This window comes from Ursus americanus, chromosome 22 (assembly GCF_024610735.1).
Source record: "Ursus americanus isolate L20-20 chromosome 22, mUrsAme1.1.p, whole genome shotgun sequence".
Taxonomy (NCBI): domain Eukaryota; kingdom Metazoa; phylum Chordata; class Mammalia; order Carnivora; family Ursidae; genus Ursus; species Ursus americanus.
The window spans coordinates 16,943,187-16,955,362 of record NC_142148.1 but is presented as its reverse complement, the minus strand read 5'-3'; the positions used below and the strand labels follow the sequence as shown (position 1 = coordinate 16,955,362).

Sequence of the window (12,176 nt, the reverse complement as noted above, 5' to 3'; positions counted from 1 at the left end):
ACACGCTGCCACGATGATCACTTCTAAATGATGGGTGGTGCTTGCTCTGAAGTGCCAAGTGCTGAGCTCTTCCTCCTCTCTCCATCCTGCCCACTCTCAGTGGGAATCACTGGGCTCCAGTGGTAGACAGACTCACTTGGTGGGAGAGGGGTGTGCTGGGGGAGACCAGGCACAAGGACAGCTCCCCTGGCTACACTGGGCTGACTCAGACTGTTCACCTGGACAGCCTGCCCATTGCCCCAGGACCTCATGGGACCAGAGCCCCAGCCCGCTCCCTACCCCACCATTCTGCTCCCATGTTCCCTCACATGGGGCTGGGGTCTTACCCTGGGATACACCTGACAGGGCTATCGCTGGTCCTTGGACTCCTTTCTAATGTCAGACCCACCCTTCTGGATAGGGCTTCCGAGCTGTCCCATGTGGCCAGACCCTGCCTGAGCTCCCACTGTTCTTGCGCTTCACATGCCACAGCCAAGGCCATGCCCACCCCTTTCCTTAACATAAACACACAATTTCTGTCCTCATATGTCGTTCTGGAATTTGTAGACTCAACATCAATAAATAATGGTTGGAAAAAAAATTTTTGTTAACCTTTAAAAAAAAGCAACACCAGAACAAAAGGATAATTGTCCAGCCATCAGGTAGACTCTTGGGCCCAGTATCAGCGAGAGAGAAGAAAAGTATCTTCTCATCTCTTCAGAAGTAGGATAGAAAGCTTTGGTTCAAGAAGATAGGCCTGGGGAGGCTGCTAATGACTTTTCTTGACCCAATCTGCTAGCTGCTATAACAAAGAAACCCAAGGCATAGTAGCTTCGCACAATAATTCATTATTATTTTAATAACAGGACCACTTGGCAGGCAATTTTTCTCCAAAAGGTGATTCAGGGGCCCAGAACTGTTCAATTTTTCGACTCCTCTGCCTTCTAGGGGCTTGGAGTCATCTGCACACAGCCAACTAAAGAGGGAAGAAAGAATGTGGAGAATGACTGCCTGCTTTTTAGACACTCTGGCTCTGAACACACTTCCGCGCACTTTCCTTTGGCTGGAGTGAATCACATGGTCCCATTGAGAACAAGGCAGGCTGGGAAATGTAGTCCTTGGTCATGCAGCAGCTCTGAATCACAGCTCCACTCAGCGGAAGGGGAGGCTCATGTGTTCAGAGCACACATAGCAGCTTTACTGACCTGACAGCCAGAGATGCTCACATTCCCAGCACTGGGTAGTTAGTCTGCATTTTCCTTTTATGGCATCTCCATGGGTATTTAGTGGGGAGATGGGAGATGGGAGGCCCCAGGAGCACAAGTCACAGTAGACCAGAAGTCAATGTCAATTTTTCAGAGAGTGTGGCTCAGACGAGCTGAATCACTCCTTCACAGCCACATAACTAGCTCTACCTTCTTTCTCCCACATCTCACCACACCCCCCACCCCACCACAACCGCCAAAAGCCCACAGGATTGCAGATGAAGTGCGGGGCTTCAGGGATAAAGGGACCATCCCGTGGGGAAGGGGGAGGGGCAGGATTTCACAACTGGCCCTTGGGGCTGGCTAACTGTTGCCTATGGAGGCTGTTCTGTGCTTTGTAGGACGTTTCACAGTCTCTCTGGCCTCCACACACTCCCTCCAAGGTATGGCAATTAAAAATGTCTCTGGACATTGCCAAACATCCCCTGGGGGACAGAAGAACCTCCGGTGATGAAAGATCTAGACGGAGGCCATATGTAACATTTCAGAGAGGAATTCAGCTCCAGGGCGGGGACAGAGAAAATGACCTGTACCATCCCTTCCAAATCTGGGGTCCACAGTTTAATTGAGTTGAACTGGGCCTAAAGCTTAGGTTCCCAGAAACAGTATTCCATGAATATCTGCCACAGAATAGAACATTGTGGAAAATTAGCATTAGGAGAGCCAGAAAAGAGTCTCCATTACATCTGTCCACAGGAAGAGGAGAGATTTCAGGCAGTGAGACTCTAAGTCGGCCGGGGAATCAGCCTTCAGCAACCTCATCTGAAACACGGAAGCAGGTAAGGACTGAACGGAACCTCCGGTGAAATACCCAGGGCCGTGTGTGGCATGCAGTATATGGTCTACAAATGCCAGCTAACTACAGACCTTGCGGCTCATTCCATACCCCAGATAATTCTTCCATTTGAACACAGGAGGGTAATGTTCCAAGTGAATGAGGATTTAATGCAATTGCCATTTGATTTAATTTCCAAATGCGTTAAAAGTGTTAACGCAACACATCAGCATGCAGCTGATAAAGTAGTCAAAATAATTCAAGGAAACCAATACTTGTCAGGTTTTATTTATCCACATTTACGCTTTTTTAAAAATAAGCTGGTCTTTGTGCCCATATAGAATACAATATACATAGATCTCTCCCGGTTCGCCTCCCCCCACACACATATGCTCAAGTTAAGTTTCCCACTTTCTTTCCATCTGTCATTTTCCTCTTCCCATGAAAACCGAGCAGTGACGTTATGCAAGGAGGAAGGAGTTGGGGCTAAGACTGGGCAGCTGGCAAACACGGGGCTGATGGGGCTTGATGAAGACAAGCATAAACATATAAGCAGCACTGTGTTCACACAGGATGACCATATCTGTGACCCGTCCCTCAAATCGAGGGGGCTTGGCACTATTGTTCCTTTTCATAATTAGGGAACCACGAGGTGACACTCCCAATTCATGTAGCTCACACAAGATTTGAACCCAAGACCTCTGATTTGCAGTCTAGGTGTTCTTGCCAATAGCAGCAATGGCAATAATAACAATAATAAATTAATAAAAGTTAAGACTGAAGAAAGACCAAACTAAGAACCCAAACATCAGGATATTTTCCTACTGAACATGAAGGCTGCAAAGAAGATGGAAATGCTCACATTTCTTTGCATAGCATCTTTCTGGAAAGTCAAGGTCAGACATGGGGGTAGAGGGAGGAGGTGGGCCAAGTCTTGGAGAAGTGGACTGAAGCAGGTACACTCAAGTGGGTACGACTTGGTAGGGAATGGGGAGGTCTCAACCTGAGACAAGCCTTCCCTGGACCGGCACTGAAGGCGGCCCAGGGGTTTCTTAAATGACCATGAGAATGGCCCCATGATAGACTAGATAAGTAGCATGTCCATGGCAGGTCAACTGAGACCCCAAAATTGCAACAAAGCAGGACAAAGGCCACACGAGTAATGCAGGGAACAGTAAATCTTATGGCTTCCACAGCAAGGAAGAAAAGGGTAAAGCAAAGGAAAGCAAGACTAAAAGGAAAAGATAAAAAGTGGCATAAAAAGTGGCATCCATCAAGAGGATGGAACCTGCCCAGAGACAGGAGGGAAACCTCAGGTTCCAACAGTAACGAGAACCTTGGAAAAGGAAGGTGTGAGGAAGAGTCTGCAATGCTACTGCATGCCTGTGAAGGAAGCACTGAGAATGTTGCTGGATATAGCAAATGTTCGAGCCCCTTCTCTATGCCAGGTATCCTGGATCCAGCAGGAAGCAAGACCTACAGAGCTTCTGCTTTCAGGAGATTATGCAGCACAGAGATGTAAATGACAATGGCAGACAGTGATAAGGGCTGGGAAGAAAACCACAGACTGGAACAATGGCACAGTGTTACAGGTGGTGGGATGGGTGCTATTTTAGATAAGGTACTCAGGGAAGGCTCTCTGAGAAGCCCATGTCTGAGTAGAGACCAGAATGAATAGAACAAATGAGCCATGCAATTATTTGGAAGAAAAGCATTTTAGGCCAAGAAAGAACAGCTAGTGCAAAGGTCCTGAGGTCAGAACCATCATGGCGTGGTTCAAGGAAGAGGAAATGGACTGGTGTGGCTAAAGATGAGGATGAAAGAACAAATACAGGAGGCAGGGGGTCGGGAATCAAAAAGAGGAGTCAGATCTAGAAACCATGTTAAGAAGTTTAGATTTTATTCTAAGCAAGAGATAAGACTACTGGAGGGTTTTGAGCAATGAAATGCCATGACTTATTGTTTTCAAACTATCACTCAGGCTGCCGCATAAACACTGGACCTCAGCGGTGCAGGAGTGGGAGAGGGAAAGAGCTAGTACAGTCATCCAACCGAAAGGAGGGAAGGGCTGGTTCTGCGCAGCACATGGCAAACTCACCTGGGAGCCAAATCCAGACCCCCACCTGCTTCTGTAAGTTTTACTGGCACACAGCCACACCATTATTTACATATTTTCTATGGCTTTTGCTACAACAGATTTAATAGTTGCAACAGAGCCTGTATGGTCCATGAAGCTGAAAATATTGATTACCGTGCCCTGTACAGGACAGGCTTGCTGACCCCTGGTCTAGGGTGTTGACCGCAGAGGTGGTGCAGAGTGGCAGGGTTCCAGGCACACTGAGGGAGGGAGTTTACAGGGCAGAGGCCAGATTCCAGCCCAGGCTCTTCGATCCCAAGCCCAGTCTCTGACTGCTGAGCAATACAGCCCCCCGGCTCCTCCTGGCCCCTGAGGGCTGACAGAGAACAGGGATGGAGGCTCCGAGTGTGGTTGTGACAGCAGCCTTTGAAGAGCTCCTGTGGCTGCCCAAGCGAAACGCTCAGAGTGGGGCCCGGCTCTGCGTCTTCTCCTAGCACGCAGCTGCCCTTCCCAGCTACTGTCACAGATGAGGCACGGACAGGCCAACACCCCCGGTCCCGTCGGAAGCTTGCCAATGCCGCAGAGCCTGTGTAGCACAAGCTGTCCCCCACCTCCCTCTCTCAGGCCTTATTTGTCCAGTGTGCAGGGGCCAACTTCCAACTCTCTTATCTGAATCTCAGTGGCAGTGGGCTTTCTCCAAAGCCCCAGGAGGCCCCCTCTGTCCTATGCAACAAGCCTGAAGTACCAGGACATTAACACCCCAGGAGCAGCCCCGGCCCACTGACTGGTGGGGTCTAGGGTACAAATACCCCAGCTCTCTCACACCTGAGGAATCTACGCTGAATCATAGGCTTCCCCAGCAGGAATGAGCTCCAGATGTCCACGATGGTCACTTGCTCGAAAATGCCTTTTGTGACTGCCCTTTCTCCTGACCTCACCTCCCAATGTCCCAAACAAACCTCTTACACTCAAATTCCTGCCAAGTCTGCTTCTAGGGGTCCCTGTCCTGCTTGCCTCTGATCTTCACTTGTCTCCCAAACACAGGCTGTGCCTTTTACCACCACCACCTGCCTGACAACGGCTTTCCACTGGTCACAGACAGGACCAGGGAAGAGAAGAACAAATGGATGCAGAGGTCCGGCCTCAAGAGTGTGTGTGTTACTGTCTATGGACCAGGGATGGGGGGGGGTCTCCATCAGAGTCCCCTGACTCCTACAGAATAAAACTCCAACTCTGCTCCAGTGCAAAGACTTCCAATAGGTCCCCCGACCTACATCTGCAACCCCAAACACGTCACCCATTCATGTCCGAGAACTGCCCCGGGCCGCCCCTGCTCAAGAGCCTGCCAGGCTGAGTCCTCACAGATGGGAGCACTTAGAAAAACTTTCTAGGACTTTCTCAAATGGCATCAATTGTTCCACCCTCTAGTTCCTCAGCTCACACCGAGTACAGGGCTACTACACTGAATTTCCTAAGAAACGTATAGAAGAAAGAGCACAGTTTGAGGCACCAGCAGGCCGGGCTTTAAATCCCGGCTCCACCACATATAAGCTGTGTGACGCTGGGAAAGGTACTTAACTTCTCTGAGCCTCTCTGCCCTCATCTGTAAAAGGGACACACGAACAGCCGCTCTAGAATACTGTTATCAATAGGACCAGTAAGATAGTGCGGTACGTACCCAACACAAACTAAATGACCATGCATCAGAGGTTTGCATGATTCTTCCCACTAAACCATGGGCTTGTCACACTCTCTGATTCATAGCTGGGGCTCAATAAACTATCAAATGAATACAGGAACAAGTCTGCTACTCCAGCCATGCGATCTCTAAACCAGAAGCTGTAAACTCAAATGCCTACAGAAACCAAACTAGTGACGTCAGCAAAATGGGCCAAGGGAGTGGCCATGGTCAGTTGTGCAGCATGTGTCCCAGAACAGAGCATCCACACTCATCCACGGCTGCCACTGCAGGCTCGACGTGGCCCAATCTGGTCCGATTTCAGGAGGCCTTAAATATTGGACAAGGTTAAAAAAAAATACAGTGCAACACAATAAAGCATTTCTGCCACTGACTTTGAACAATAGGCTGCATTTGGTGACCTCAATCCTATTTCAGAGACAGACCTTAAGATAGTTAAATTTTTATCATACAAGTTATTTTACGCGGGACAAGGAAAAACAGCCAATGTACTTAAGCATACCCCTTAAAATTATAATAAAATACGATTACTGATACTTACAGATAGAACTGTGTGGGTATGTACTTTGTACTAGGATTTATACATGTACTGTCTCCCTCTCATAATGGATCCAATGAGATACACTCACCTACTGAACAGATGAGGAGCCCGAGGCCCAGAGGCAACACATGATTTATCTGAAGTAACCCAGACAGCTGGGGCCAGGACTAAGATTGAAACTCAGGTGTGTTCACATCCCAAATCCCTACTCTTGACCCTACCAAGCTGCCCCGGTAGGAAGTCACATCAGTATTTAGTTCAGAACACCTGACTCACAGGGCCAGTATTAGATTTCTTCCGGGCACTAATCCACATATTGATAAGAGGGTTTTGAGCCCACAGCAGGTTGTTATATGGAATTGGAAGACAGATTTAAAAATCACTACCAATTGGGGCGCCTGGGTGGCACAGCGGTTAAGCGTCTGCCTTCAGCTCAGGGCGTGATCCCAGCGTTCTGGGATCGAGTCCCACATCGGGCTCTTCCACTATGAGCCTGCTTCTTCCTCTCCCACTCCCCCTGCTTGTGTTCCCTCTCTCGCTGGCTGTCTCTATCTCTGTCAAATAAATAAATAAATAAATCTTTAAAAAAAAAAATCACTACCAACGACACATTTTTATGTTAGCAAATTTTCATCAGGACCATATGTGCATAACTTGGGTTGAAGACACCCGTGTCCTTGGAGCCCCCTGACTCCTACAGAATAAAGCTTGGGATGAGCGAAAACATCTTGAAATCAAAGATAGGAGGAAACCCAGAAATGGGAAATGAGTGCATTTGTAAGCACTGGTCCGGAACAGGCAGGTTGAGGGGCTGGACTGTCAACTGAGCGAAATCTCAATTACAGAGTAATCTAACGTATACCCAGGTACATTATCGCAACTCAATAAACAGCTCTTCAGAATTAAGTAATTCCAATTTGCTTTCATTTTGATCTGTGTCGCCCCGAGAATTTGATATTACCTACACTCAAATTACATGGCATCTTCTAAAGCACTAATGCTCACGATCCCAGGATAGCACATGAACCACGAGCCAGCCAGCCATAAACACACAATTTAGAGAGAGTCCTTGCTTGGCATAGCACAGGCACCTGCTATGGATACCGTGAGAGGGGCCCCCATCCAGCTCCTGGCAGCCTTGGGCAGTGAGGGGCCCTGTGGCCTCCCAACCCCAGTATGGCCTAAGTTGTGAATGAATGATGCCATGTGGTCAGATGGCTGAGCCCAAGAAGGACCAGCTAACGTCTCCTTGGTTCCCAGATTCCTGGCTCACCAGTGGTGGATACAGTAGGGGACCCAGGGAGTCTGACCTAACATGGACCCCATGACCCAAACTTCCCAAGCCCACATGTTGGCACCCACTCTTATATTTCCTCCCTCCCTGCCCCTATACTTGGCACATGACTGTATGGGGAGAGACCACCAGTATCCCTCTGCAGAGGAGGCCCACCCACCCAGCCCTTCACCATCTCTTACCTCCTTACCTGGGAAATCCCACCAACCTCAGCAAGTTATTATTTTTTTTAACAAACCCTTGTAGGGTAATGGGCCAAGCTCTGTTCTAAGAACTTCTATACACACAGTCTGCTTGAATTCTCTGGACACACACCACTCTGAGGTTGGTAATCCTATATTCCCATTCCCAGAAGAGCGGGCTGATGCTGGAAGAGGGTGATGTTCAAGGTCACAGAGCTGGGACAAGATGGGACCAGGATTTATTATTTTTTTCTTTTTTATTTTAATAATATTTTTTTATTATGTTATTCACCATACAGTACATCCCTAGTTTTTGATGTAAAGTTCCTTGATTCATTACTTGCGTATAACACCCAGCGCATAGGCTGGTGATGGGTATTAAGGAGGGCACGTATTGCATGGGACCAGGGTTTAAACCCACATATCGGGGCTCTGGAGTTCTTTCCTGTCTCTGAATCGGAATGAAGCGAAGAAAATCTGGGGAAGAAACCTGCCCAGGGGTGTTCTTCCTCCTGTGACATACCCAGGTCAGCTGCCTACCCCCCAGCACACACCACCTGTGTAATGTGTAAACCAGGAACAAGAAACTCAATTTGGGCAGGAGCACCATGCCCTGGTAGAAGACTTAGCCCTTGGGAACATTTCTGTTTTGTTTTCTCAAATGTCTCCATTCCCTTAAAGAAGGAAGATTTATGTTTATTCCCTGTTAGGTTTTTGTTTTGCTTTCTTTTGTTTTTTAACTAGTGCAACTATTTCAGTACTGAGGTATCTCACCATCCTGCTAAGTCATGGCAAGGGGCTCTAAGAGGCCAGTGAGTCATTCTTCAAAAGACACTTTCCCGCAAATACTCTGGTTTGCTGCCTTCACGTGGGTTCCTGGCCAGACATCCAAGGTGACAGGCCTCCTCTGATCAGGTTTCCGCTGATTTCTGCTGTTCTGGGTGTCCCCTGCCTTTCATTTTCTTATTTGGCTTGGTTACCACTAGCTATGTAGGGTGGGTGTGGGTGTATGGGTGGGTGTGTGTGTGTGTGTGTGTGTGTGTGTGTGTGTGTGTATGTATGTATATAAAAAGGAGTAAATTCATTTCTCTGGGAACCTGGAAGGTAGTAAATACTCCATTCCAGAGAGGTGGGGAGCAATGATGGGAGAAGCATGAATTAAAAGGGCAACTTAGCGACAGGTCTAGGAATTGTCATGAGCTTTGCATGAAGTCTGGACCCTTTCAACACTCTCTATAACATCATGATACCAGATGCCAACAGGACCACAACCCTCAGGCCCTCCAGCTATGGCTGAAATAGCATGAGCCAGCCCAGGCCAGACCCCAGCTCTGCCCCTCAGGACGGTTTCTCAACCTGGCTGTGGTCGCTCTCCCCACTGTAAAACGAATTAACATACAACCAAGGTGCAGTACGACAATTAGAGGTCGACACAAGACCACATATGTGAAGGGACTTCTACATTCAAGGGGCCCAGTTCCTAGCTTGCCATCAACTAAATTTAAAAAGGGGGAAAAAAATCGTCTCCAAAAAAAGTGCTATCCCATAAAGGTTTTCATCAAGGTGTAATAACAGGGGACCAGGTCACAGGGAGCACACACTGTGAAGGAGACCTCCGAAGGGGGCCATCCGGTACATCACCCAGCACGGAACGGCGAAGGCTGCAGGGGAAGGCACTGGGCACAGCGGTGGCTCTGGCATCCTAGTGCCGCACGTGGCCAGTGCACTGCTCCCCCCAGCCTGGACCCCAGCTCGGGATGTCCAGCCCACAGAGGATAAACCGCTGTCCCGATAAACCCTGGCCACCCTTCCAAACAAAGGCAATGACTCTTCCCCATGGAAATCACTTCCTCTGCCCCAAGGGCCTCTGGATTTGGCGTCCCACACCTTCTCCAGCCCCTCAAAGAGGGATGTGAAGGAGGAATAAAGCCAGCACCCTCTGGTTCCATGGGTCTGTGTGGAAAGATCGGAGAGCTCCAGCAGCTGCCATGGTCACTCGTCCCATTCTCTCCTTACCAGCCTTGTGCCGGGCACCTGCAAGGTGCGGGCGAGACCGTGGAGAGCGCAAGCGGACACGGTCCATCCTCTGGTGGGCTCCCACTCCAGTGTGCGAGGCCGCCACGGGAGAGGTACGATGAACTTCCAGAGGGGACGGCTCTGGAAATCACAGATTCACTGAGTGCCTGAGAGGCCTGCAAAAGGCCACTGTGTCACAAAATCAATTCTACGGCACCAAAAAAGCAAATATAGGAGCCTAATATGATTGAAATGACGGTTTCTTTTATACATTAATGGCTTGCAATGTAAACGATTTTAAGGTGGTTGTATTTTCCCTGTTGGTTGTTTTGTTCATGACTGCCTAATTTGTTGATCTTCGGCTTAAGTGTTCATGGCATTACGGAGATGAAATGAGTTCCTGCTGAGGCCAATAATTCATTCACTCATCCATCGTTCAACAAGTATTTTAGGGTTGAGCCTTATGAAATGACCAACTGCTCAGGTCCAAACTCCTGAACACCAGCAGTTTCATATTTGGGTGGGCTCGGGACTACTGCCAAACACTTGGCTAAGCCTTGGGGGGGGGGGGCTTGAGAACTGTGAACCAAACCAAAAAAATGCCCCTTTTCTCACAGCACTCATGTTCTAAAGGACAACATGGAAAACTACCAAGAACACAAAGGAAAAATGTAATTTTGAAGTGTGACAGGTGTTATGCAGAACAAGGGACAAGGTGACCTGATAGAAAGCACCCAGCTGGGTGGGGGCTGGGGACATTCTCTTGGAGGAGACGGCATGACGACATTCAAGCTAAGACCTGATTGATGACAAACAGTCAGCCCTGTGAATATCTACCTAGAGTCAGGACAGCCCAGAAGGGAGAATCTCAGACCACAGCTCCCAGTCTAGGGTCAGCCAGGCCTACTGGTTACACAGGTGCCAGCAACTAGAGGTCAAGGCCCTCACACCAACACATCCCTTGACAAAGGAAATCAACTCAGGAGACTTCGGGGGAGGGGGGGATTGATCCATGTTCTCACCTTCATACACATTGGGTATCATTCCACGGCTAGCGTAAGATGAATAGCTTCATTATTTCATTCACTAAATTACGCTATATTAAAATTTTAATCGGTGAACATAACGTTGGAAAATGAGTACATCCATACGCTGCAATTTTCCAGTGTAAACTGTCAAACCCATTTTTTGCAAAAGCAATATTGCAACACAAAGAAAAATCCATAAAGATGCTCTTATTCTTTGGCCTCCCAACTCTACCCCTAGGGAATCTATCCAAGGAAATAATCTGGTTCAATAGAATAAAAATGTTCTCTTTGGAAGAACTCCATTGAGCTGTTAATTGATGCACAGAGGAAAGATAAAACAAAAACGAAAACACCTGGAATTACCTAAATGACTACAAATAGGGAGATTTTAAGAAATGGGGTGATTCACTTGATGAAACAGTATACAACCATTAAGCATTACAACAAAAATTATATAGACTTTTCAAAATAAATGGGATATCCAGCTCCTTGGAAGGAACAGAAAAGACAGCAATGTGCATATTTTAATGTAAAGCATGTCGACAATACCTCAAGGTGAACAAGAACAAGAAAATTGGAAAGAACTGAATCAAGGCCAGTGGGGGAGGGGGATTATTTATTTTGGAAGTCCTTCCAAAATATTATCATTAAATCGCGTTTTCAGTATAAAAAAAAAAAAAAAAAAACCCTCAGAAACAATTGTACTCTCCCAACATGGCAGCAGACCACCACCGAAACACAAGGACGTTGGATCATTCTAACTGTAAATGCAAACTAAAGCCAAATCTGGAGATGCCTTCCATGCTGTATACCCCACAGGCTCGCACAGGTGGACCCTATAAGACATCTCAACTTGCAATAACAATGCAACACGCATGATTTGACAGTAACTCCGCCTCTTTCTCTGCAGGGTGGGAACAGGGAACCGGAAAAGGTGTGTCTTTCCATTGACTGGGAGGAACAGCAGCAGATGAGAGGGGGCACCCGGGTTCCTCCCACCCTCTGAGGATGGGCCCAGGCTGCAGTGCAATCAGCCCCATGGGAGGGACCACTCACCTTTCACAATCAGCTCAGCGTAGTTGGACACACCAGAGCCGCCATCGGAACGGATCACACAGCGGTATTTGCTCACACTCCGCTGGGTGGTGTCGGCCACACTGACTGTGGCTGAGAAGCGTCTGTGGTTGACCACACGGGTGACCATGAGCGCCGTGTCCCTGCCGTTCCATTGCTGCAGGACAGAGGGAGGGAATGAGAGAGGAAATCACATCATCCTCTGGCCCCCAGGTGACCCCCAGCTCGGAAGCTCCACCTGTCCCC

At 48.2% G+C, this 12,176-nt stretch overlaps 1 protein-coding gene across 1 annotated transcript in view; it reads right to left on the bottom strand.

Moving 5' to 3' along the window:
- The window catches only part of PTPRT (protein tyrosine phosphatase receptor type T), a 776,661-nt gene that overhangs the window by 632,666 nt on the left and 131,819 nt on the right, over positions 1-12,176 (bottom strand). The window contains 1 exon segment of the mRNA XM_087853941.1: positions 11,913-12,087. Coding sequence (XP_087710067.1) covers positions 11,913-12,087 — 175 coding nt within the window.